Source organism: Chrysemys picta, chromosome 11 (assembly GCF_011386835.1).
Source record: "Chrysemys picta bellii isolate R12L10 chromosome 11, ASM1138683v2, whole genome shotgun sequence".
Lineage (NCBI taxonomy): Eukaryota > Metazoa > Chordata > Testudines > Emydidae > Chrysemys > Chrysemys picta.
Window position 1 is genome coordinate 46,171,676 of NC_088801.1, and position 23,220 is coordinate 46,194,895.

General features: G+C 43.5%; 1 protein-coding gene across 4 annotated transcripts in view; it reads left to right on the forward strand.

The window, feature by feature from the left end:
• The first annotated feature begins 3,364 nt into the window (after window positions 1-3,364).
• PPP1R1C (protein phosphatase 1 regulatory inhibitor subunit 1C) overlaps window positions 3,365-23,220 on the forward strand; it is an 88,972-nt gene continuing 69,116 nt past the window's right edge. The window contains exons 1-2 of one of the 4 annotated variants that reach the window (XM_042860658.2): window positions 3,365-8,180; window positions 11,196-11,256. In XM_042860658.2, coding sequence (XP_042716592.1) covers window positions 11,239-11,256 — 18 coding nt within the window. In that variant the 5' untranslated portion in view covers window positions 3,365-8,180; window positions 11,196-11,238. The remainder of the gene's footprint in view (window positions 8,181-11,195; window positions 11,257-23,220) is intronic. The other 3 variants (XM_024114786.3, XM_024114788.3, XM_024114787.3) reach the window with 3 other exon arrangements.

Here is a 23,220-nt window from a genome sequence, read left to right on the forward strand (position 1 = left end):
ATATGTGTAATTAACACAAGGCTTGCCTTTTTCTTTGCAGTGGACAAATGCTTACCTACACAAGCATACCTTCATATGCTGACACTCTGATCATGACAAAATACAAACAATGTAGCTGATTTATTCTTCTTAGAGAGTGCAGCAAGTGTTTGTAAAACTGCACCCATTCACAAACAAAGACTGGTACCATGAAAAGCAGAGCAAGGAGATGTGATTTTCATAGCAATGTTTAAAACTCTTGGGTTTTGAATTTTGTAAAGCTCTAGAATTTGAATTGGGGAGAAGAGCTGGGTTGATTGTAGTACATGCTTTTCATTACAGTTAATGGGAATATAGGCTATTAAAAACTGGCAAGTAATGTTGCTAAGAGTTTGGGATTTCTGCCTCCATTCTTCAAATTTCTTCCAAACTGTACAGGCCCACAGCTTGAGACTTGATCCTGCACGTTGTAGGTGAGGAGCATGAATACATTTTAAAAAAACAATACAGCAGCCTGGAAGTGCTGTCTTGTCAGAGTCAAATGGAACTGAGATCTCAAAAGTTCCAATGGTTTTTAAATGGCTTCAGAATTTGGTACCCTATTGTTTGTAGACTGTATATTCCAGTTTAAACTCTGAAATTGTGGTACTTTCTCCCTTGTAATATTTATTTGCCTGTTGTATTTTAACCTTAATATCCTAAAAAAAAAAAAAAAAAATTGAAAATAACAACGGGAGCTTAGTTTTGTATCTTCATTGTTTAACATAAAGAGACCATGTAAAATTGTGTATTAATGATTTAGTATGGACTGGAGGTAATATGACTTCATTTTAAGTCTGCATTGACTGTCAACGTGGGTTTTGTTTAGTGGAAAATACATTAGGTTTACTATTTTCTCACTAATGGACCGAAATCTATCATGATTTCCTGCTGAAATAAATATACAAAACTAAATTACCAATATGTTAATCTCTGCAATGTTGAAATATAGTCCATAGTAGACATGAGTCTTTTGGTTGCCTAATGAGTCTGCATCTCGTTTATCTAGCTCATTTCCTATAACCTGGCCTTGCTGATTCTACAGACAACAGCAGAAAGCATCTATCAGTAAATGTTTGTATATTACCTGACAGCCTGGTGAGCTGTTAATCCCAGTAAAATGACTTTAATTTAAAAACATAATTGATAATTAAGAATTGATACTAACATAACTGTAAAGCTGATTATTATTTGTACTCTCCTAGGTATTATTCACCTTCACCCAAAGACATTTAATAAGTAGAAATAGTAGTTTATGAAATGAAATTTCTATTAGGCTAACACATGAATCCATGTACTCATGTGGCACACAGGTATGTGTGAACACTGTAGTATAATGGAGAAATACTGGAGAAGGAAAGACGTGTTTCAGGAGAGACCCAACCAAGCTGCTACTGGACAAACAAAAGCCTCTTGGCATGTTACACTGGCCTCTGTGTATGCTCAATACAGATTTCTGTCCTACAACTTTGCCGGCCTGCTGCAGCATTTATTGCTGCCAAAACAGATGCCATCTGCTCTACATTCTCACTTCTTCAGAGTTTAAATCCTTTGTTTTTTCCACAGTGTTTCCAAAGTGTGATTGGGAACAAGCCTGAGTGTTTAGCTTTTATTTTTTTTAATATATTTGTGTCTGTTTAGTGATTATGAAAATGCCAGATTGAGAGCTCTGAAGTATGAAATCTGTTTATTCACCAGCCAGGTACAACATAGGTAGCAGTACAGCAGGCTTTCCTGCCCCATGCTGCCAACATGTCCCCACACCTAGAGGGATCATCTGTAGGGGTGAGTACGTAATTTATTCTCCATGTTCAGTCCCTAGCTAACAAAGGAGGGGGTTGTGTTGTGGCTATCCAGGCATTAAAGTAAGGCTCCAGACTCATATCACAGGAACATTTCTTTATTTGTTAATACAATGTTTGGATGAGTCATTAGAATAGGACACAAGGAGAGAGAGAGCATAAGGCTTTACAAAGCCAGCATAGGCCCTAGCCAAATGCCCCCAAACCTCCTATGGTGGGAGTTTGCAGCTGTGCAAAATGGCTACAGCTTTCCATGCACTGGGGAGCTGCATTAGGGGTCCAACATGGACCCAAAGTGGATAGTTCTAGGTATGACGAGAGCGTGGTCAGAGTACGTGACTAGGAAACGGATTCACCACCTCTTTGCAAGGGCTCCCACTAATGGAGCTGCTACCAAGCTACAAAGCTGTCCTCTGACCAGAAGCCCGAGAGAAGGTAAGTGCAAACAACACCCGCCCTTCCTTAAGCTGAATCCTCCCTGCAGAACAAAAGACCTTGGAGGTTCACAGAAGTGTAACTTACACTTCCCTGCATTGGTTTCAGAGAAATTGGATCATGCTCCCTGGAGGTGAAGCCTTGAGGACTGTAATTTTCAAAGTGGTCCTTGCTGGTGCCACTTACATGGGGCTCCGACAGCCAGAGAGAGCCCCTCCTCCGCTTCCCCTGCAGCAGAGATCACTCCCTCCCTCCCTGCATTCGCAGATTGCCTCCGGCAGTCTGGAGCTCCTCCCCCGCTCCTCCTCCATTGCTGCCCCGCCTGCCGGGACGAACGGCTCAGGCCGTTCCTGAGCAAGTTCACAGAGACGTTAGGCGAAGGCCAACAACAAGGGGGCCAGGGGTTCGGAGAAGGGGCAGGGAGGTTTTGGAGGGGGCAGTCAAGAGACGGGAGGGTCGGGAGTTCAGGGGGGAGTGGATAAGGTTTTGGGCAGTCAGGGTACAGGTAGGGGGTAGGGTCCTGGGGGGCAGTTAGGGTGGGGGGGTCTTAGGAGGGGGCAGTTAGGGGACAAGGAACAGGGAGGCTTAGGTAGGGGGTGGGGTTCTGGAGGGCAATTAGGAGCAGGGGTCCCAGGAGGGGGCAGTCAGGGGACAAGGAGCAGGGGGCTGTTTGGGAGTTCTGGGGGGGGCTGTCAGGGGGCAGGGGTGGGGTGAGGGATCGGAGCAGTCAGGGGACATGGAGCAGAGGGGTTTAGATGGGTCGGGAGCTCTGAGGGGGGCTGTCAGGGGGTAGGGAGTGGTTGGATGGGGCGTGGGAGTCCCAGGGGTCTGTCTGGGGGTGGGGGTATGGATAAGGGTTGGGGCAGTCAGGGTACAGGTAAGGGGTAGGGTCCTAGGGGGCCAGTTAGGATGGGAGGAGGGTATCAGGAGGGGGCAGTCAGGGGACAAGAGGCAGGGAGGCTTAGGTAGGGGGTGGAGTTGTGGGGGGCAGTTAGGGGCAGGGGTCCCAGGAGGGGGCAGTCAGGGGACAAAGAGCGGGGGGAGGGTTGGTTGTTCTGAGGGGGGCGGGAAGTGGGAGGGGCAGGGGCGGGACTAGGACAGGGCGGGGGCGGGGTTAGGGCGGGGCTCCTCCCATCTTTTTTGCTTGCTGAAATATGGTAACCCTACAAAAAAGTCACATCCAGTATGCAGGTTCACAGCCTCAGTGCAGACAGGGAAATATCCTTAAACTAAATGGTGATTTTTGATTATTGCAAATTTGTTTTTTCTTTTCCTGGCAGTTTTAGCTGAATCATGAAGGAAACTAAAACAGTAAACAGCAAAGTGTAGCTTGAGTACTAAAAACAGCAGTCAGCTGATGAGCTAAAAGATTGGGCAGTGCTTACCTATACTTTCAGCTATACTCCAGGATACCATGCAGGCCATAGAAAATGCAAGTCCTCTTTGTGTGGAGACTAAGGGCCTGCCTGTGATCTCACTGACAGTGCTATAAATTACGGGTAACACATGAAGCCAAGGGGTTACACAGGTATATAAGAGCTCAGAGTCAGGTCTCCCTACTGTTTTGAATGCTGGTATGAATGTTTCCTTTTGATAAACTCTATGCTAACTGGCTTAGGGCTGCTATTGTATGTTCTTTTTCTTGAAAACCCCACTAAGGTCCATTTAAACTCTTAATTTATAACAAACACATTATGCTGCAACATGCAATAAACCTAGATCCTAAGAATAAGCTTAGAGAGAGGGAGCACTACACTGGAAAATTACTGAAGGGGTGTGATAGGGGAAAATGGCAATATCATATTTAGGTAAGAGGTTTGAGTCATTTAGATGATAATAATTTTGAGATGTGGTCAAAACCCCCAAAATGTACTTGACAAATTTACTTCACCAGGAGAGATGAACACAGACCTCAGGCTCTGTTGCTCACTTCTCCTTCAGTCTCACAAATGTAACTGATTGGCCTTTTTTTAAAGTGAACATAGAAATTGCCATACTGAATCAGATTGGTCTCCTGCAGCGGCCCCTATCAGACGTTAGAAGATACTAGATCTCTCTTACTGTCATTCTGAATGCCAGTGTTTTTAAAAATGAAATAGTGGTTTATCAGATATCGGGGTGTGTTGGTTAATCACAGGATAACTGTGAGCCACCTATGTGATGCAGCTGCAAAAAAGGCAAATGCAATCCGAGCATGATTAAGGAAAGGCATTTCCAGTAGAGAGAGAGAAGTATTAATGCCTTAATACAAGGCACTGGCATGACCTCATTTGCAATACTGTGTACAGTTCTGTGTTCATGTTCAAGAAAGTTTAATTCAAATGGAACAAGTACAGAGAAGAGCTACTAGGGTGGTTAGTTGAATGGGGAGGGGTCTATATTATGAGAGGAGAGTGGAAGAATTTGCCTTGTTTAGCCCAGGAAAACAAAGACTCACAGGGGATTTGATTGCTGTCTATAAAGACGTGTGTGTGCATGTGCGTGTGTCTGTGTGTAAACACCAGAGGAGGGTGAAAAGCTATTTAAGTTAAAGGACAATGTTGTCCCAAAAACACATGAGTACAAACTGGTCATGAATAAGTTCAGGCTGGAAATTAGAAGGAGGTTTCTAGACATCAGAGGAGTGAGGCTTAATAGATTCCAAGGCCAAATGGAACCATTGTGATCATCTGGTTTGGCCTCCTATATAACACATGTCATAGAACTTCCCAAAATAGAACAGTCTCCCTATAGGAGTTTTGGGGGCAAACAACTTACTTAGTTTTAAGAAAGAGATGGACAAATTTATGAGTGGAATTGTTTGATGGGGTTGCTTGTGATGATGGGGAAGGACTGGGCAGCCCTGGAGGTCCCTTCTCATTCATGTCTGATATTCCTAAACTCTTATGATTCAGGGCTTCAGGGGTTGGCTTCAGGGGTTAGCGAGGAAGTTTTCCCCCCCAGTGTATTCTGGGTTTTTTGTCTCCTTCCTATGAAGCATCAAGAGATGGCCACAGATGGAGATGGGACACTAGGCGGGGAGGCCCAGGGCTCTGAGGTGGCTCTGAGCATTCTCTCTCTCGGATGTTTGGCTGGCTTGTTCTTATTCACATTCTATGGGTTTATGGCCCAGATCCACAAAGGTATTTAGGCTTGAAATCAATGGAAGTTAGGAGTCTAAATACCTTTGTGGAACTGAATGCCATATATGGGGTCAGAATGGAATTTTCCTCCAGATGAGATTGGTAATGTGTGACCCTTAGAACTCCTCAATGCCAACAGGTAAAGGGGATTACAAGAATCCCCTGATTCTGGCATGTACATTCTAGTTCACGAAAGAAGGGGCCATGTGAGGTCTTTAATAAAAGCTTATGTCATATTGATCCTCATAATTGTCACGTGATGTGTGTACAGATATACACAGCTCCTTAAATATATGAACTGCCTGTCACCAACCAAAGAGGAAAACAGCTTTCTTCCATGTAGGTGGTAAGAAATGGCAATTTCTGACAAATGCTAATCATGATCCCTCAATGGCTCTTTGTCAACACCTGTTGTAAACTGCAACCACTTAGTATGTTTTTAAACATGACTTGTCCCTGTCTACACTAGGTGCAGATTGGAATCTAGCAGAGTGCTAATTAAAATGTGTTATTTACCATGTTTGCTAACATTTTCACATTGTAGATAAAGCCATGCTCAGAAACTCCTGTAATACCTGCATATTATAAAGTGGAGTTTCTGCTGTCATTGTGAATTGCCTTGATTTCATTAACCTTCCAATCAACCACGTATATTCTTGCTCCTATATTGTTTCTAGGGAACTCATGCCTACTTACCTAACAAATGTGAGTATTTGTCTATATAATAATAGCTAGCACTTTTAATCAGTAGATCTCAAAATACTTCACAATCTTTAATGTATGTATCCTCACAACAACACTGTGAGGAAGGGAAGTACTGTTATCCCCATTTTTGAGATGGAAAACTGAGGCACGGAGAGACTAAGTGACTTGCCCAAGGTCATGCAAGAAGAGCAGGGAATTGAACCCATTTTTAATTAATGCCCTAACCACTGGGGCCTCCATCATTACTTTCCTGCTTGAGGTAAAAATCTAAATACATGGCCAAGGTATGCAGTTACTGCATTGTCACTTCAATACATCTAAGCCAAACAGATGGTCCATTCCTGACTTTCTGATTTACAATTGTGTTTAAGGATAGTATGGTTTTTGGTTACTTCTAGTTCTCTTCATATTTTCTGTATGTTCTAACTCTGCTCCATTGAAATCAATAGTAACATGCCCATTGACTTACATAGGAATAGAGTTAGGCTAATGAAGCATGCTTTTGAAATTCCCAGCTGTGGTGTTAAAACCCACTATCACAGCTCCAAGCACCTCTAAATTTTGGTGATGTTCAAATGCAGCTGAACTCTACAGCTTCCCGCATCTCTATTTCAGTCCATTACCTCAGATCTGAATGCTGTTAAACTAGGGGAAAGTTTGCAGTACAGACCTACCTTTGGTTAAAAATTAAATTCCTTTAATCCTTGGCTTGAACTAAATTGTTTCCTCACTTCATCTTGCACGGTCACTCTCCTTCCTTATCCAAATCTTCACTGTCACTCCATGTAACTAATCTAACTGTCCTTCATTCATTCTCAAGCCCTAAATTACATTAATCTTCATCGTAGCTAAAGTTGTTCCAGTATATCTCTGTGCCTGTCTGTCTTCTTTAAACTGTTGTTCATTCCTCATCTCACTCGCTCTTTCTCCCTAGTTGGTGGCTACATGCCACAGAAGACTGACTGCATCATTTTCAGCTGCAGGCTCACACCCACTCCTTTGCTCCATGACCTGTCAGTGGGAGGCTCTGGCCATAGCTGCAGTTTTTAGCCCAGGAAACATTGCAGCAGCTGCAGCACACCTCCATTCAGAGGTCACATAATCCAAGCAAAGTGGATAGCTCTGGTCACTGATTTCTGAATATGCTCCTCTACTGTTTTTGTATGCTGGTGAAATGCAGAGTAAAAACAAATTAGATTCACAAGGAATTATTATTGCTATTATTTATCAAGCTCCTGCTAGATGCAAGGTGCTCTGTAAGCGTAGAGGAAGGCACAGTCCTCGCTCCAAAGAGCGTACAATCCGAAAGCTGAGACTAACAATATGGGGCTAGCCCACATAATCCATCAGCTAAAGGTTCAGGATCAAAGAAGTGGAGCTGTTTACGTAGAATTATCACTGAAAAGCTTCCTGGGAGAAGCATGTTTTAAAGAGGGATGCACAAGAAGAGGGAGGCATTCTGTAACTAGTATAAAAGAGATGGAATTATTGCATCCCACCCAGCACTATTGCTACCTCCACCCCCAAAATCGCAAAACTTCCCGATTTGTGTTCATCAATAATTAAGGACCCATCAGCAATACTCAGAGGGAGCTTACGTTGCATTTTTGAGCAGCCAGTTAGTAATGTACCGTGGATAGATCCTCTTTTTCAAATCCCAGGACACCAGGCCATGCAAGGCTAGTATTGCATTTTCAATTAGCTTCTGAGTGAATGCTTGGCATATGTAGAAGTGACCTGCTACACAATTAGATTATTGTTCTTTCAGCTTTGTGTGGAGAGGATCTGAAGGATTGGAAGGAGGGGGGGAAAAGAGCCAGCCAGAGGCATCACTGTGGATATGGAATAAGGGATTGCTCAGCTCCTGCAGATTCACTTGCTAACTCGGGAGTTACAGCTGTTATTAGGAAGCATTCAGTGTGGCTTTAGGGAGTGCGCCAGGGGATAATCACTTAAACGACTCTCTGATTTCTTGTAGTCTGGGCTCTTTTCTCTTCTGAGTCTCCTCATCATTATTATGGAGCCAAACAGTCCTAAAAAGATCCAATTTGCTGTGCCACTATTTCAGAGTCAAATAGATCCTGAAGCAGCTGAACAGGTAAGGAAGACAGATATCTTTCACTACTTGGGGGACTGGGTGTGGGATGAGAATAGGTAATATTCATGGCCTAAATTCTTCTCCAGTTTACGCTGGTGTAAATTTAGATTAAATCCATGGAAATCAATGTAGTTATGCTGGAATAGCCAATATAACACGGGGCAGGATTTGTCCTATTGTGAGAATGCACATTTTAACTCTCACAGGTTTTTCTAAGTATATATTAGCTGTCTGACTTTATTCTTTTAACATGTTTTGCACAAGAGATAAGCACACTTTATCTGAATACATAATTTCAAGCTGAATCAATATGGGAAAATTAGCTGAAATGTATTGTTTCATATACACCAAAATATACATTTTATAATTTGTATTGAAGGGAAATATTGCAGAGCCTGGTTAGGAGATAGCCCACTTGCAATTTATTTTGGAGTTGGAGCAACTCATTTAAATGTTACAAGATAGTAACTTACTGAGTTATTCCCCCACATTTTAAGAATTCTTTACATCACTGTTACTGTTTGCTAAGTATTTCATGCATAGGTATGTGGATGTGGCTATATGTGTGACTATATATACATACGCACACTCAAAAATATAGATATGCAGTACATATATATATATGACAGACGAATCTGACTCGCCTGTAAATTTATATACTGTCCAATCCTGCATTTCTTACCAGCTGACCTCTCATTAGTTATATCTATCTATCTATCTATATATAGATATATAGATGTGTAGAGCTACTTCTATATATAAGGAATGATAACCATAAAATCTTAGAAGACAGAGGTGGATAATACCTGTTAGTTGGTCTAGTCCATCATTGTTACTATATCATTGTTCCCTGTTGTACATTTACTGTTGTTTTGATACGTCTAGTTTTAAATGATACCAAAGATGTAATAGGGCTTTGACAATTCCACTGTAGAGTGATGGCAGTGTAATCGTTTACATCTGGAGGACAGACATCTTTTTCCTTATCTGCTGATGTAATGTCTCCTAAGGGGAGGCGGGCTTTGCCAGGAAGAGATGAGTTGTTGTTGGCAGCCATGGAGAAAGGGGAGATGGGGAAGGGGGGGTACAAAGAACTTCTTGCAGCCTTCAACCTGCCCAGAGATGGTTTTACTAAAATATATTTATAATTTTGAGAATGATCCTTCTATTAACTTTTGCAAGACCTGGCCCACCACCTTTTGAAACCAATGAAAGTTATTGCCTTCAAGGACTGCAGAATTGGGCTCGTAATTAAATCCCTATGGGCTATAAAATATTATGAGCCAAGTTCTGCCCTACATTTATGGGAAGCCCTTTTGATTATGTTGCACTTTTAATTTATGGGCTAGGTGCTCTATAGTTTTATTTTAGATGTTTGAAGAAATTACATCAATACAATCTGGAGTAAATGTCTGAACCTGACTGAGTTACTGTGGATTTCCCCCACTGAGAGCAGAATTGGTCCCTAGATATCCACAGATGTTGCCTAAGCAATTAAAAAAGGGCCAACACGTTGACAGAGAGATTGTCTCAAAATGGTGTCTGGGTTAAATATTCTTGCGCATACTATTATATTCTGCTGCATAAGTGCCAATAGCCTGGGGGCTGTGATATAAAGTTTAGAAAAGCTTTCTTCACAAATATGGCCATTATTGGAGACTATTCCAACATCATGTTAGTTAATTGTCTAACATTCCTATTGGATGTTAATGGAACCATAAAACCACGAGCGAACTTGTGAAGATTTTAAATAAAAAGAAACCCATACAATGGCGATTCACATTTACATATATAAACAGCTGCCATATAGCATGCTTAAGAAATTTCCGTTTGGAAATATTAATAAAAGGGTTTTTTTTTAATTGCTTGGAAATAGATTGATAGGAATTTTTTTAATGTTCCTGTATTCACTGACATTATTTATCTAGTTATTATTTCTTTGCTCTGCTTATATGCTTCACAGTCAGAGCAACGTCAATGATAGAAAGAGAGATTTAAAAAAGATATTTCAGTTAATCATTGTTGGTGATAACTATGGTAGTGCTAGAAATCCATGCTCACATAGCAACTTAAGAACAACAAGGAGTCTGGTGGCACCTTAAAGCCCAAATAAATCTGTTAGTTTTTAAGGTGCCACCAGACTCCTTGTTGTTTTTGTAGATACAGACTAACACGGCTACCCCCTGATACCTGATAGCAACTTAAGTTCTTTCCCAGAAGTACAGATAAGGGGTTATGTTTTCAAAAGGACCTCAGACTATGTCTATGCTGCAAATCACTTGTGGTGGCAGGGCCTGTGTAGCTGCATAACACAGTGAAAAGCAGACTTTGTCCACACTGCAGTGTGGAACTACGCACATCAGTGAAAAACTCTGATGGGGAAGGCAGGGGGGAAAGGCTTGGCAGCTGCTGGAGCCTTTCCCTGCTGCCTTCCCTCTGCCAGAGCCTTTCCCCACTCCCAGAGCCTTTCCTTGTGGCCTGCAAAAACTCCAGCAGAAGGGATGCAGCAGGACACTATACTGGTACAAATAGTTGTGTAGATGGGAGAGTTATTTGGTGAGTAGAGAGTCGTGCCTGAACCCATAGGGTTCAGGCATGGCATATCTTTATTCTACTTGCCTAACCAGTGCCTCATCATCTACACTCTCTTTATACCCATGCTAGTGGGGTATGTACTGCCTGTACTCTACATGCTGCTGAAAGGAGTGTGTAGCATGGACATACCTTAAGTGACTCAGGTGACTTGGTCTTTCCCTGGGGTTTATACTCCTAAATCACATAGGGATTTTTGAAAATCCTACCCAGTGACACTGATCCTGCAGTATGTTGTACCTGAATTGATTCTGATCATTATTACACTCACAGTTATTAAGACAATATTTTGAAAGCTGTTTTCTGTGTGCCTACTTTTGCCATTGACATTGTTCAATAAGACTCCTGACGACTTGTACTTTGTTTTGGATGTAGGGTGGTGGGTATCTTTAATGACTCTGCTTGGGCCTGTGTTTTTCACAGATCAGGAAAAGAAGGCCCACACCAGCATCACTAGTTATTATGAATGAACACTCACCCCCAGGTAAGTAAAAATGTATCTTCTAAATCACAAGACTGGTGTATGGGAACAAAAGGCCTGTCTTTTGCAATATGGTTTTAGGAAATAAGTGCATTCAAAGAAAAGAAAATCAGCATTAAGTTCACAGCACTAAATGCCAGATCATGGGCCATACATTTGTTCACGGAAAAGAACTATGAATCTATACAAATCCTGTATAGCATAACTCCCATTGACTTCAGTAGGGCCAGCAATCCATCCTACATGTGAATCTCCTTGATGTACATGGAATGAGGGCTCAGTTGCTTCTGGGCATTGGGGGTGGTCCCAGCTGCCCCTTCCACACACCCTCTCCTTCACCAATGGGATGTTGTGGGGGAATCTGTGGAGTTAAGTTAAACTAACAGAGTTCTTGGTCCTCCAGTTCCTAGAGGGAACCAGGTCAGTTGCAGTGCAGAACTTTAAAACTAGGGGCTTCCGGGTAGGAGGGCCATTCTCTAGTTCTCTGCTGAAGCATATAGTGTCTGTTCTCTCTCTGCTCTGATAACAAAATCTTTGTGGGGCTTGTGCTCTCACCAAAGACTCCCCTCAGAAGTTTTCCTGGGAGAGTTCATGATGATTTGGGGTCAGGACATGCTTAGTCACATATCTATGCCTCCACAAGGCTGCTAAAGCAAATCTGGAGTTTCTAGACCAAGCCATTTTGGAGACACAATGAGCTAAAGAAAGCACTAGAATTATTTTTAAAGAGTAAATCTCAGAAAAATCTTCAAAATATCATAATTTAAAACCCTTTATCTGTTTTTATTTAACCAAACTTCCCTGAAAAATAGCCTTGGGGTGAGATGCAGCATGCACAATTTCAGGATAATCAGTTTCTTTTCTCCTCTGAGGTGGGGATTGAAAATCAAGCTTATAATGGAGAGCTACCAAACTATGGAGAGATTAGTACCACTCCATAATAAAGGCCTGTCAATAGAGTGAGTGATCCAAGATTAGCTCAGTTTACTGTTACTGTGCCATTCATGTAATGCAGTTGACAAATTTCCCAATCAGTTTTCACTACTGCTCTTTTAAAAGCTTTTTTGAAAGACTCCAGTCCATTTACAAAAGTTCATTTCCAAATTTCTATAAATGTAACTTTGCATTATTCCTGCTGACAAATTTTATGCTGCAATTTACAGATTAGTTTTATATAGGCGTGTGTTTAATTTTCCATTTAATGACAGAGGGCCCAGTTACCATCTTTGCTAACAATGAATAGTTCTTTACTCTGTAAGAAATCCCACTGATCTCAATAGAACTATCTGGGGGTCTGGAACTACTCGACATGAATAAGGGTAGCAGAATTGGGCCCATGCGTAACATATATACAAGAAAAAGAAATGGTTCTCCTAAAAGTGATACCTGGCTTCTAGTGAGCTATAATTCCACCTCCTGCAATGCCATTTCTGGAGATAACACTTCGTGAGTAAGTAGCAAATTAGTCCCAATATAAATAAGGATAATAACAGATCCTCTATACCAGGGGTCGGCAACCTACGGCATGTCGTGCCAATTTTGAGTGGCACGATGCCTGCCCGGTGAGAGGAGGAGGAGGAGGGGCTGGAAAGCGCCACTCTGGGGGAAGAAGCGGGGGAGAGGGGAAGCTTGGCTGCCACAGGACCAAGCTTCTGCCTCCTGCCCCGGCAGGGGAGAGCGGCCCCCTGCCCCACTCACCCCCCCCCCCCCACCGCTCTCCCCTGCGGGGGCAGGAGGCAGAAGCTTGGTCCTGCGGCAGCCAAGCTTCCCCACTTCCCCGCTTCTTCTCATAGCGTGGTGCATTCCGACCCCTCCTCCTCCCTCTCCCTCTCCCTGCCGGCGATGGCCCTTGTGAGGGGGAGGGGGAGCAGAGCAGAGCGGCAGCATGCACACAGCTCCGTAGAGGAGGCAGAGAGAGGTAGGGATGGGCCTTGGGGAAGGGGGTGGAACAGGGCATATCCCTCCCAGCCCCCTGCCATGAGCCGCTCAGGGCAGGGAGCACCCCCACGAGCCGAGCACCCCAGCCCTCTGCCCTGACCTCCCCCCCACACACTCAGCCTTCTGCCCTGCACCTCCACACACACCCCAGCCCTCTGCCCTGACCTCAAGTCACCCCCAACACCCAGCCCTCTGCCCTGCACCCCCCACACCCCCAAGCCCTCTGCCCTGAAACCCCCACACACCCAGCCTTCTGCCCTGCATCTCCACACCCCCCAGCCCTCTGCCCTGACTTCGAGTCGCCCCCAACACCCAGCCATCTGCCCTGCACCCCCACACCCCCCAGCCCTCTGCCTTGAACCCCCCCACACACCCAGCCTTCTGCCCTGCACCCCCTACACCCCCCAGCCCTCTGCCCTGAACCCCCCCAACACCCAGCCTTCTGCCCAGTACCCCCCCACACCCCCAGCCCTCTGCCCTTACCCCTGAACCCCCCACACATCCAGCCTTCTGCCCTGCACCCCCACACCCACCAGCCTTCTGCCCTGACCCCTGAATCCCCCCCACACACCCAGCCTTCTGCCCTGCACCCTCTGCCCTGACCCCTGAACCCCCCCCCCCAGGTCTGGGGTCCCAGCTGCTGGCCCGTTGCCAGCCGGCGTCCCGGCCACAGGCCCTGCTCAGCCCGCTGCAGGCCTAGGTGAACAGAACCCCAGGCTGGAAGCGGGCTGAGTAGGCTGGCAGCGTAAGATCAGCATTTTAATTTAATTTTAAATGAAGTTTCTTAAACATTTTGAAAACCTTGTTTACTTTACATACAACAATAGTTTAGTTATATAATATAGACTTAGAGAGAGACACCTTCTAAAATATGTGAACATGTATTACAGGCACGCAAAACCTTAAATTAAAGTGAATAAATGAAGACTCGGCACACCACTTCTGAAAGGTTGCCTACCCCTGCTCTATACCAACTGGGATCATAAAGGCCATAGTTCTGGCCACTGGTTCTACAATCCACAGGGTAGGAGGAGCAAATAAGAACCTAATCAAAGATCAATGGGTATTCTCCTCTCTGGAACCACACAAATGAATTGGTGGGAAGGGTTTGTTAGACAAATTTAGACAAACATGGAATCATAAGAGTCTAGAAAAAAAGCAGCTGGATCTCTTTTCACTTTTTGTGTTACCAGTCCCCTGAATATTATTTCCTATTTTAAATGGAGGGAAATCGCCTTGAGCACGTTTTAAAAATAATTCAGATTTGTTCTCATTGCCCTAATAGGTTGTTTGGTTTCTATACTTAGAATTTTTTTCCTTAGAGACTAGCTCTATCTCGGTTCTTTTAGGGTTCAATCTTTCAAGGTTCTGAGCACTTCCTGAGAGGTGCTGAGCACCTTCAGTTCCCATTAACATCAATGGTAGTTGAGGGATGATCCTTCCAGAGCTGTACACATAGGGATTAAAGCCAGAATACGTTGGCTGCACAGCTCATAGTAGCCACACTACACAGAAGGATCTGGCTCTCAGTCTCTAACCTTTCCCTAACTCAGTGGCACACACCACATCAGGGTTGCTAGGCCTTAATTTAAAACAAACTCACCTTGACTGCTGTTCCATATTGCAGTTCGTTCTAAATAGGCTCGTATTTCCTTTTGTAAACAGAGCCCTGTTGCAGCACTAAATCAAAAACAAACAGAGACTAAAGACACCTCTCTGATTTACAGAAATTTTTATTGTAAACAAATTGGTGCATGCCTGTTATCTCTCTTCATACAATGCTTACAATACAACTCCACATAAATCATTTTTATTACTATTTAGTACTGCAGCAAGTATCAGTGAAATGTTAACCATGCCATGGAAAGAACATTGACACATTCAAATAATTGGTACATGAGATCATAGCACTTGGCTCATTCTTTGGTTAAAGTGGGCATGTATCTTATTTATTTCTGAATTTTTTGCAAAGTTAGAATTATTTTCAAAAATGAAGTCTTAAAGCTTTGCCAGAAACGGTATGTCTTGGTAAAATTGTGTGTGTGTGTGAATATATTTACATGTGAATGCTTGATGTGTGCACGTGTATAGTGGTGTGTGTGCACATGTGTATGATTTATGTATGTGTGTTTGCGTATATATATATATAGAGAGAGAGAGACTTCTTATATATACGGATGTGAGTGTGTATATGTGCAATTGTACATCCCCTCCCTCCTTATTTTTATATAGAAGCTTCACTATTTGGTTTGGGGGAAGGGTGCTTCTAAGGATTAGGTGTTCAGATTTGGATGTGCTTTTAAAGGTTGAGATGCCTCAACAAAGTTTATTCAGACTTTCAACCCCTTGAAAAAAATGAGGTATAAATCTTGTAAGAACAGGCTCTCCTGCACGATTTCTGGTGTATCTGCTCCCAGAGGCAGCTGATCAGAGCACAGCTTTTGTGGTATTTTGGCATGTCTTGTTGCAGCCCCTTCTGGAAACTAGAGAGAAACAAAACTTATTTGAACCTTGCCGAACTTTATAATAAATTCAATCTGAGTTGTGCTGTACAAATGGTTCAAGGTCAGAATGGCTTTTTTCTTTCCTGAGCCATTTCATCCATCCCTTATGTCTCCTACAAATTCCAGTACAAAACCAGGAATCTATCTGCACTGACGTAAGTAGAGGTCATCCTGCTTTCAGGATAAATAATTTTGAACTAATGGTACTTTCTCAGAAACTATAAGACAAGTCTGTTTGGCTTCCTCAAAATTTACATCAAAGGAGACTGAACACCATACCACACTAAATGATTTAAAGGCTGTTTGTGGATCTGGCTTCAAGAGATACATACAGCATAGGGGAGCATTGATTTGTGTATTTCCCCCTGCACATAGTGTTGGAACCATCAGATGGCCACATATAACTGCAGTAATAATTTGCAAAGGAGAAGATTTAAATTCTCAACAGCTACAGAACTTCCTGTAGAGGACAAAACATCACTTTAAAACAAAATGAAAGTTAAAAAAAACCCCACTCAGCATCATCTACATCCATCCTGGAGACATCTTTTTGATGGGGGGCATTCTGCCAATATTATGACTGTGATGGGAAGTTACCAATAATAAACCCAAATTGACCTATGGCTTCAAAGGAGTTACGTTTTTCATTGACACCAGCTGAGGATCTGGCACATTATTGTATTTATTATGCATTTAAATGTATTTTTGTTTTTAATTTTGGGATAAATGTGATGTTTATGAAAGCAAAGAGCTAATGCCACTGGAGAGAGCTATGCACAATATAGGCCAGTCCTATGCAAAGTTTCCTTCACAGCTAAACTCCCTTTGCTGACATCAGAATTTCAGCCTCCAAAGTTTTCTCCTTTGTTATATATAGTTGACATATTTTGTATGGTTGTAGTTAGATGTTTACAGCTGCTAACAGTGTTGGGTTTTTTTTTCACCATATACTTTGAATGTCAGTATTATAATTATTCTTTTAGTTGCCTCTCTCCATAATTTTGAAACTCTATTTAGATGTTCCACAGTCTACACAGGAGCAGGGTCCCTATGGTTGTAGTACATGGGACATAACCATCCTCTCACAACTGGCTCTGTCCTCAGATCCACTTCCTCCCCTCCTTTCCCCACTTCAGAGCATGTCTCTGGGGACAGCTTGGCTTCCTTGCAAGCTATCCCCATTAGTGTCTACCCTCAGTCCTGCTCTTTCCTTGCTAGTGAGGCTCCTGGAAGGGGGCCGGAGGGCTATGAGAATCACATCAGTTTAGGTTCAATACACATTTAAGAGCCCAGGCTGACAATCTTTTATTGATTCTTAGTATTAATTATTTACCTTATTATTTTATTACTAAACATCGTATTCTTTCTTTGAAATACATTTTTAGCATAAAATTAATTAAAAAAGAAAAAGGGAGCTATGGAATATGCTGCAGTGAAAATAAAATGATACTGTCCAAGCAATTCAGGCCCTGATTCAGCTAAACACTTCAAGAGGTACCTAAGTGCTTCACTGAACGGAGAGGGATTTTAGCATGTGCTTACAGTTAAACACACACTCAAGTACTTTGCTAAATTAGGGCCTCAGCTGAGATTAGGCACAGCTCTCTTGATTCTTCTTTGGGTATCTTGTGACAATGTTGCTGAAAGCAACAGAAACCAGAACCTACCCTCCCTGTATACAACCTGCTTTAACAACCAGGGCATAATCATGAACTATTCTCTACTTATCATGCCCGGGCTGTTAAAAAGCAGAATAAATCACTGCCGTTTGAAATGAAAATATACCAAAGCTGCGTACTAGCAGAGTGTCATGTTGCAATGGCTCAGGAAAAAGCTGGTAACTATGGGGGAAAAATGACTCTTCATGGCAAAACCATTTCAGATCACAGCTCAGATTTATATTTATTGAGATTCACTTTGATCAGAATATGACACCTATTTCTTTGTGTACTGGCTTTGTCTCTGAGTCACTATAACATCAAATGGTCTGCCGGCACAATCTGCCCAGGTTGTGTCCAAAGTGTGTAGGGAGTTTGAAGCCATGCTAGGAATTGGGAGTCCTACTGGATCCTAAAGCCTTCAACATAACTCTAAATATTCAGGTAAAAATCTCCCTTTCTAAACTCTTTTTGTTTCCTGTTTCTAAATCTTTTTTCCTCTGTTGCACTTCTGGGTTTCTTAGCCCTGCATGTGAATGCTACTCAGGGCTCGAAATGAGGGACTATGTAGTACCACAACATGCTAGCACCTCCCGTAACCTGTCGTCTTGTTCTCCAGGACCTCTGTTTTCATTTAAAAACAAATATAAGTCTGTGGTTCTGATTGTTGCAAAGATAACTTCAGAAATGGGAACCAAGAGCAAACCCATGTAACCCATGTAAACCCGTCTGCCTGAGTTTTCAGAGAGTCTGAAACAATAGCTCTGAGGTGTGGGGAAAAAACCCATTCATCTCAGTAGATGTTAAATCAGAGGCCAGTGATGATACTTTACATGTCAACATTGCTAACTATTTCACTGCTCATCAAAGTGTGTAAGAAAGCGGAGGAAGTATACTGTACTACTCTGAAGATGCATGTCATTTACTCTGAGTGACAGCTCAACTCATTTTGGCATCGGGAGTGGCTTGGGTTTGGGAAAACACTAGCCCTTATCGGCTCAATCAAGAAGGAGCCAAGCAGAGCCCAACAGGACATCTGAGCCCCAGCAAAGGGAAACCATACCTGAGGAGCCAAGCAGAGATCTTGGGTATATTTTAACTTCTCACAGGGGATCTCAAACTCCAGGAGGCTAGCAGAGTCCAGCTGAGGGCCTGTTATTATATTTTGAACATCTGTGCAATCTACTGAAAGAGATGTCTCACTTTTGCTTCCCAAATAGGTGGAGCTTATTTTGTGGGTGGACCTTGCAAGAATACTTCTATCTTATTCCTTTTTTTCCAGTATGACCCCTGATGCTAATTCCTAGGGATGGACAGACGTCCGTCTCTCTGGCAAAGTCCCATTTGTCACATGTGGAAGTCTGGGAACTGCTATCTGATGAGCCATTAAAAATATGCACTATATCCCAAATGTCCCAGCAAAAACAATTGGTTCACTGGGCTAAATTAGGTCACATTCTGAGAATTGTGTGGAAAGCAACCAGTCCCCCACCCATACAAAGGGATCATCCTCTACTCCATAACCATAGGAGCCTCAGTCCAGGCCCATCTCTCCCTCACACTGAAAATGCTGGGTAATGGTGTAACACGGGTCGGCAACGTTTGGCACGCGGCTCGCCAGGGTAAGCACCCTAGCGGGCCGGGCCAGTTTATTTACCTGCTGACGTGGCAGGTTCGGTCGATCGCGGCCCCCACTGGCTGCGGTTCGCCGTCCCGGGCCAATGGGGGCGGCGGGAAGCGGCGGCCAGCACATCCCTCGGCCCGCGCCGCTTCCCGCCGCCCCCATTGGCCCGGGACGGCGAACCGCGGCGAGTGGGGTCCGCGATCGGCCGAACCTGCCGCGTCAGCAGGTAAATAAACTGGCCCGGCCCACTAGGGTGCTTATCCTGGCGAGCCGCGTGCCGAACGTTGCCGACCCCTGGTGTAGCATTATAGCTGTTGTGACTCCTCTGGCTTCTCCTAAGAAAAGAGACGAGAGTGAGTTCCCTGTCCCTCTGGAGTAGCTCTGCATGTTCCATCTGCTAAGAACCCTTTCAGAATAGATGCTAGCTACTAGAGCAGGTAGAGAAGTAAATTTTTTCCCCTGTGACAATTTTTTTTTTTTGTCTGAATTTGTGCGTGGTGGTGGTGGTGGTGGTTTTGTGAGTTAGCATCTGTTGGGCCTTAGCCAGATTCTCCTTCAGATGGCCCCTTTCCCCCAATTAATTCTCAAGTTGAGCACACTAAGCAGGCCAGCCTTCCCCTGCTGGTGTCTGCCCTGCTATGAGGAAGGAGGCAGCATATATGATGGTCCCCTTCTCTCAGATTATCCCCAACTGGTTGAGTGAGAGAGGAGCCTTGCCCCACCCATTCTGCAAGGCTTCTGGCCCTAGGCTCTTAAAGACATAGTGATTAGCTTTCCTCCCAGCACTATTCATTCCTGGACAACTTTATCTCTACCAATATCTCCTAGGTCCATGTATATATATCAGACCTTTCAACATCTTAAAGGGCCGTGCCACATGACGGGGTGGGCTGATCCCTAGGTACCACTACCCTTAAGGGACAGACTACCCCATCACACCTACCTATTACAAAAAATGGACTAATATTTATTAGATTACACATTTTAATAAATGGATTTAGTTTGTCGAATATCGTTTAAATTTCACCTTAGACAAAATATGTAGCAGTAAATAAGAACTGTGTCAGGTGCCCTGTGGGAGACAGACATCATGTATATTTGTATGCAGTTATAAGGCCAGTCCTACAGTCCTTATTCAGGTAAAACTCTCACTGAAACCTAAATAAGGACTGAAATCTTGGGCCCACAATTTGTGCTCTGACATTTTTTCAAATGTATGCAGTGTTGCTGTAGCCGTGTGGGTCCCAGGATATTGGAGAGACAAGGTAGGTGAGGGAATATCTTTTATTGGACCAACTTCTGTTGGTGAGAGAGAGAAGCTTTTGAGCTTACCCAGCAATAGACTTCTGGCTGCCTAGGCCCTAACTTCTCACTGTTCAGGAAGCTGAAAATGAGTAAGCCAATAACAGCTGTTTTCAATTGCAAATTTGAGCTTCTAACTTGGTTATAAAATACTCAGAAAAGCAGTAAATCACTAAAAACTGCCATTAACAACTACTGTTTACTTTATTTTTTTATTTAAGTCAGAGCAATTGGCTTTGCTCTATGCTATATGTGAATACCATTTAAGTTGGCTCTGCTTTCAGTTTAACTCTGTGACTTTAGGAACAGATGAAAAGAGCAATGAAAATGAACAGTTCCCCCTCCCTCCCCCCCCCACCCCCCATTGCTAATAGTGGTGCATTTCCAATCATGTTAGCAATACTAGGAGCACTGGTACAGATACGGCATTGGCAGCCACTGCTGGTTTTACAACTGTGTCGTGCAGACCTGTTTTAGCAGGGCCGGGTGGCACAGTGACATTGGTGAAAACTAGAGAAGAACAAATATATGTCAAAGGGATTTTCAGAATGAAGAAGAAAAATCCTACAGTTGAGAATATCCTACTGTTAGTGCACTTGTATAGCTACTTCTAATAGGAGCAAAATGTTCACAGTGGTAAAATGTCCCATTTCCCTATCTATGTATTAGATGACAGCTTATGTTCAGATTACTTACCTGACCCTTATACTATGCAAGGCTTTGTTAAGCAAGTAATCAGTGGGACAACCCATAGAGGAAGATCCAATTCAATGTAAGGGTGACAGAATCTGGCTCTTACAAAACAGCTCCGCAATGCTTTCCAACAAATTCAGGAAAGCTGCATTTGAGCTGGGTTTAGTACAGCCCAGAAAGGAAATATTTCTAAACAGCTAACGCGTTCCAAACATTAGCAACAAAGCGCCGGCATGAAAAGCTTTCTCTTTGCTGAGTACTTGTGCAAAAGCAGACGCTCCCAGAGTTACACGTGCAGGAAGTACATTCAATCTTTTGATGAGAGTGAGGATTTTATACTTCTGGCACATTTTCTGCTCCGTGGCAAACACAGGGAGGCGATTTGCATTTGGGATGAGTGAGCCACAGCAGCAGTTGAATTTTGGACCATCACAGGGGGGCTCAGTTACCATGGTGTTGGGTGCAGTGTAAGTAGCTGCTAGTTAAGTAAGATATTACAGAAGCTATTTTAAATGTCCCCCTTTGCTGATCTCAAGAGTGGATTTAACCTTCAAGAATATTGCATTGGATTCTCTTTTGCAGTCACAGGGCCTGACCCAACTCCTACTGAGCTCAATGGAATTTGAGTCTGACCCTCAAAACATTGCCTGGGTGTTTGCCAGGAAGTACATGCAATGACAAATGGAAATAAAGACAGAGGCTAGCTGTGCTCTGATGCTTCAGTGATGGCTTCTGTAGAAGTGAGGTTTGACATCTCAGCAGGGCTACCTCTCTGAAATCAAAAGTAAGTGGGTCCCCCTCACCCTTGAATTTTTATAGAGTTTTGTCAAATGTAATTACCCAGTGGCTGGCTGGCTGGCTGCTTGTGGAAGCCTTAGTGCCTCTTACTGACTTATCCTCAATTTCAATGTATAGCCTGTAATTTACTTATCTTTCTTAGTAATTGGGTGAGGGAAGCTCCAATACCTCCGTATTATTCCTTGAGATCACAAATGGATTAGTTCGGAATGTAAACGTGGCTTTTTAGCCTTTATGGAACACGTATCATTGGGTTCATTATTTATATAGTAAAAAGTCTGCTGTTTGTGCTGAAGATGAGAAGGAGACCAGGGCCTCAGATCCTCAGCTGCATCACAGCCACTTTGCACAACTCCAGCACCACAACTAGCAACTTAACTGGCCCAGGGAAGAGCCCTGTGTAGAGGGATCCTTGGAGGGCATAGAGCCAGTATAATGCCTCCTATGCCGTCCTTGAAGGTGGTGTACAGGGCATGATGGGTAGCTGCTGTAACACTCCTTTGCAGTGACAGGTAGCCAGTATACAGCTTTCTCTGACTTGCATGGGGGGCTGGCTCAGCACACAGCCCCAGGATAGCTTAATGCTGCCTTTGCACTCCTCTCCTGAGATGCAGTGTGTGTGCCTCTGCTGAGCCGAGGCTCAGGTCCAAGATCTTTGCCTAAAAGAGCTTCTAATCTAAGTTTCTGAACCTTGCTGGGTATACAACACAATATCTCTGTTGAGAAGTGACATGCCCTCAAATCATCACTGGGCCTGTATAAAAGTGGGGCATTGATAGGAGGGAGTGAAACAAATGATGCATACATGCAAAAGATTATGGTAGACCTTACTGCTTCATCTAATTCCTACTGCACAACATTGTCTGATGGTAACTAGAGGCCATATTTCTTCTTATCAGCTCTATAATGCTGGTGTCCATTCCATGCGTCCATTCCATCCGTGTCCCAGGGTACAGGGATGCCTTACTGCAGCACTGAACTCGGACAGAATATCTGTGGAGGTCCTTCCCTTGAGTGCAGAAGTTCAGAGGAGGCTCCTCCAACAGCAGCGATAGATGCTCCAGTAGAAAAGCAAACACACGCTCCTTGCACCGAGCATGCACACTCCTCCGTAGCTCTCATCCTCCTCAACCAGGCCTTAAACACCCTTTGAACACCAGCTCTTCTTGAATACAATCTAAAGGCCAAACCCCGAGAGATGCTGAAAACCTGCAACTCCCACCAACTGCACTGAGTGTGCAAGTACCTAGCACCTCTCAGGATTAGTCCCTTCATGTGTCACTAAAAATAAAGTATCAAATATCAAAGCTATTCACACTCGTATATCGAGTGACCTCTCCTGGCTGATTCAGACCCTTCCCATATGCACAATCATGCTACGAAGTGTGGCCTGATTTGATCTCAAAACTGTAATACAGATCTCTGTGTGTCTTGTAACTTCAAGAAGAAA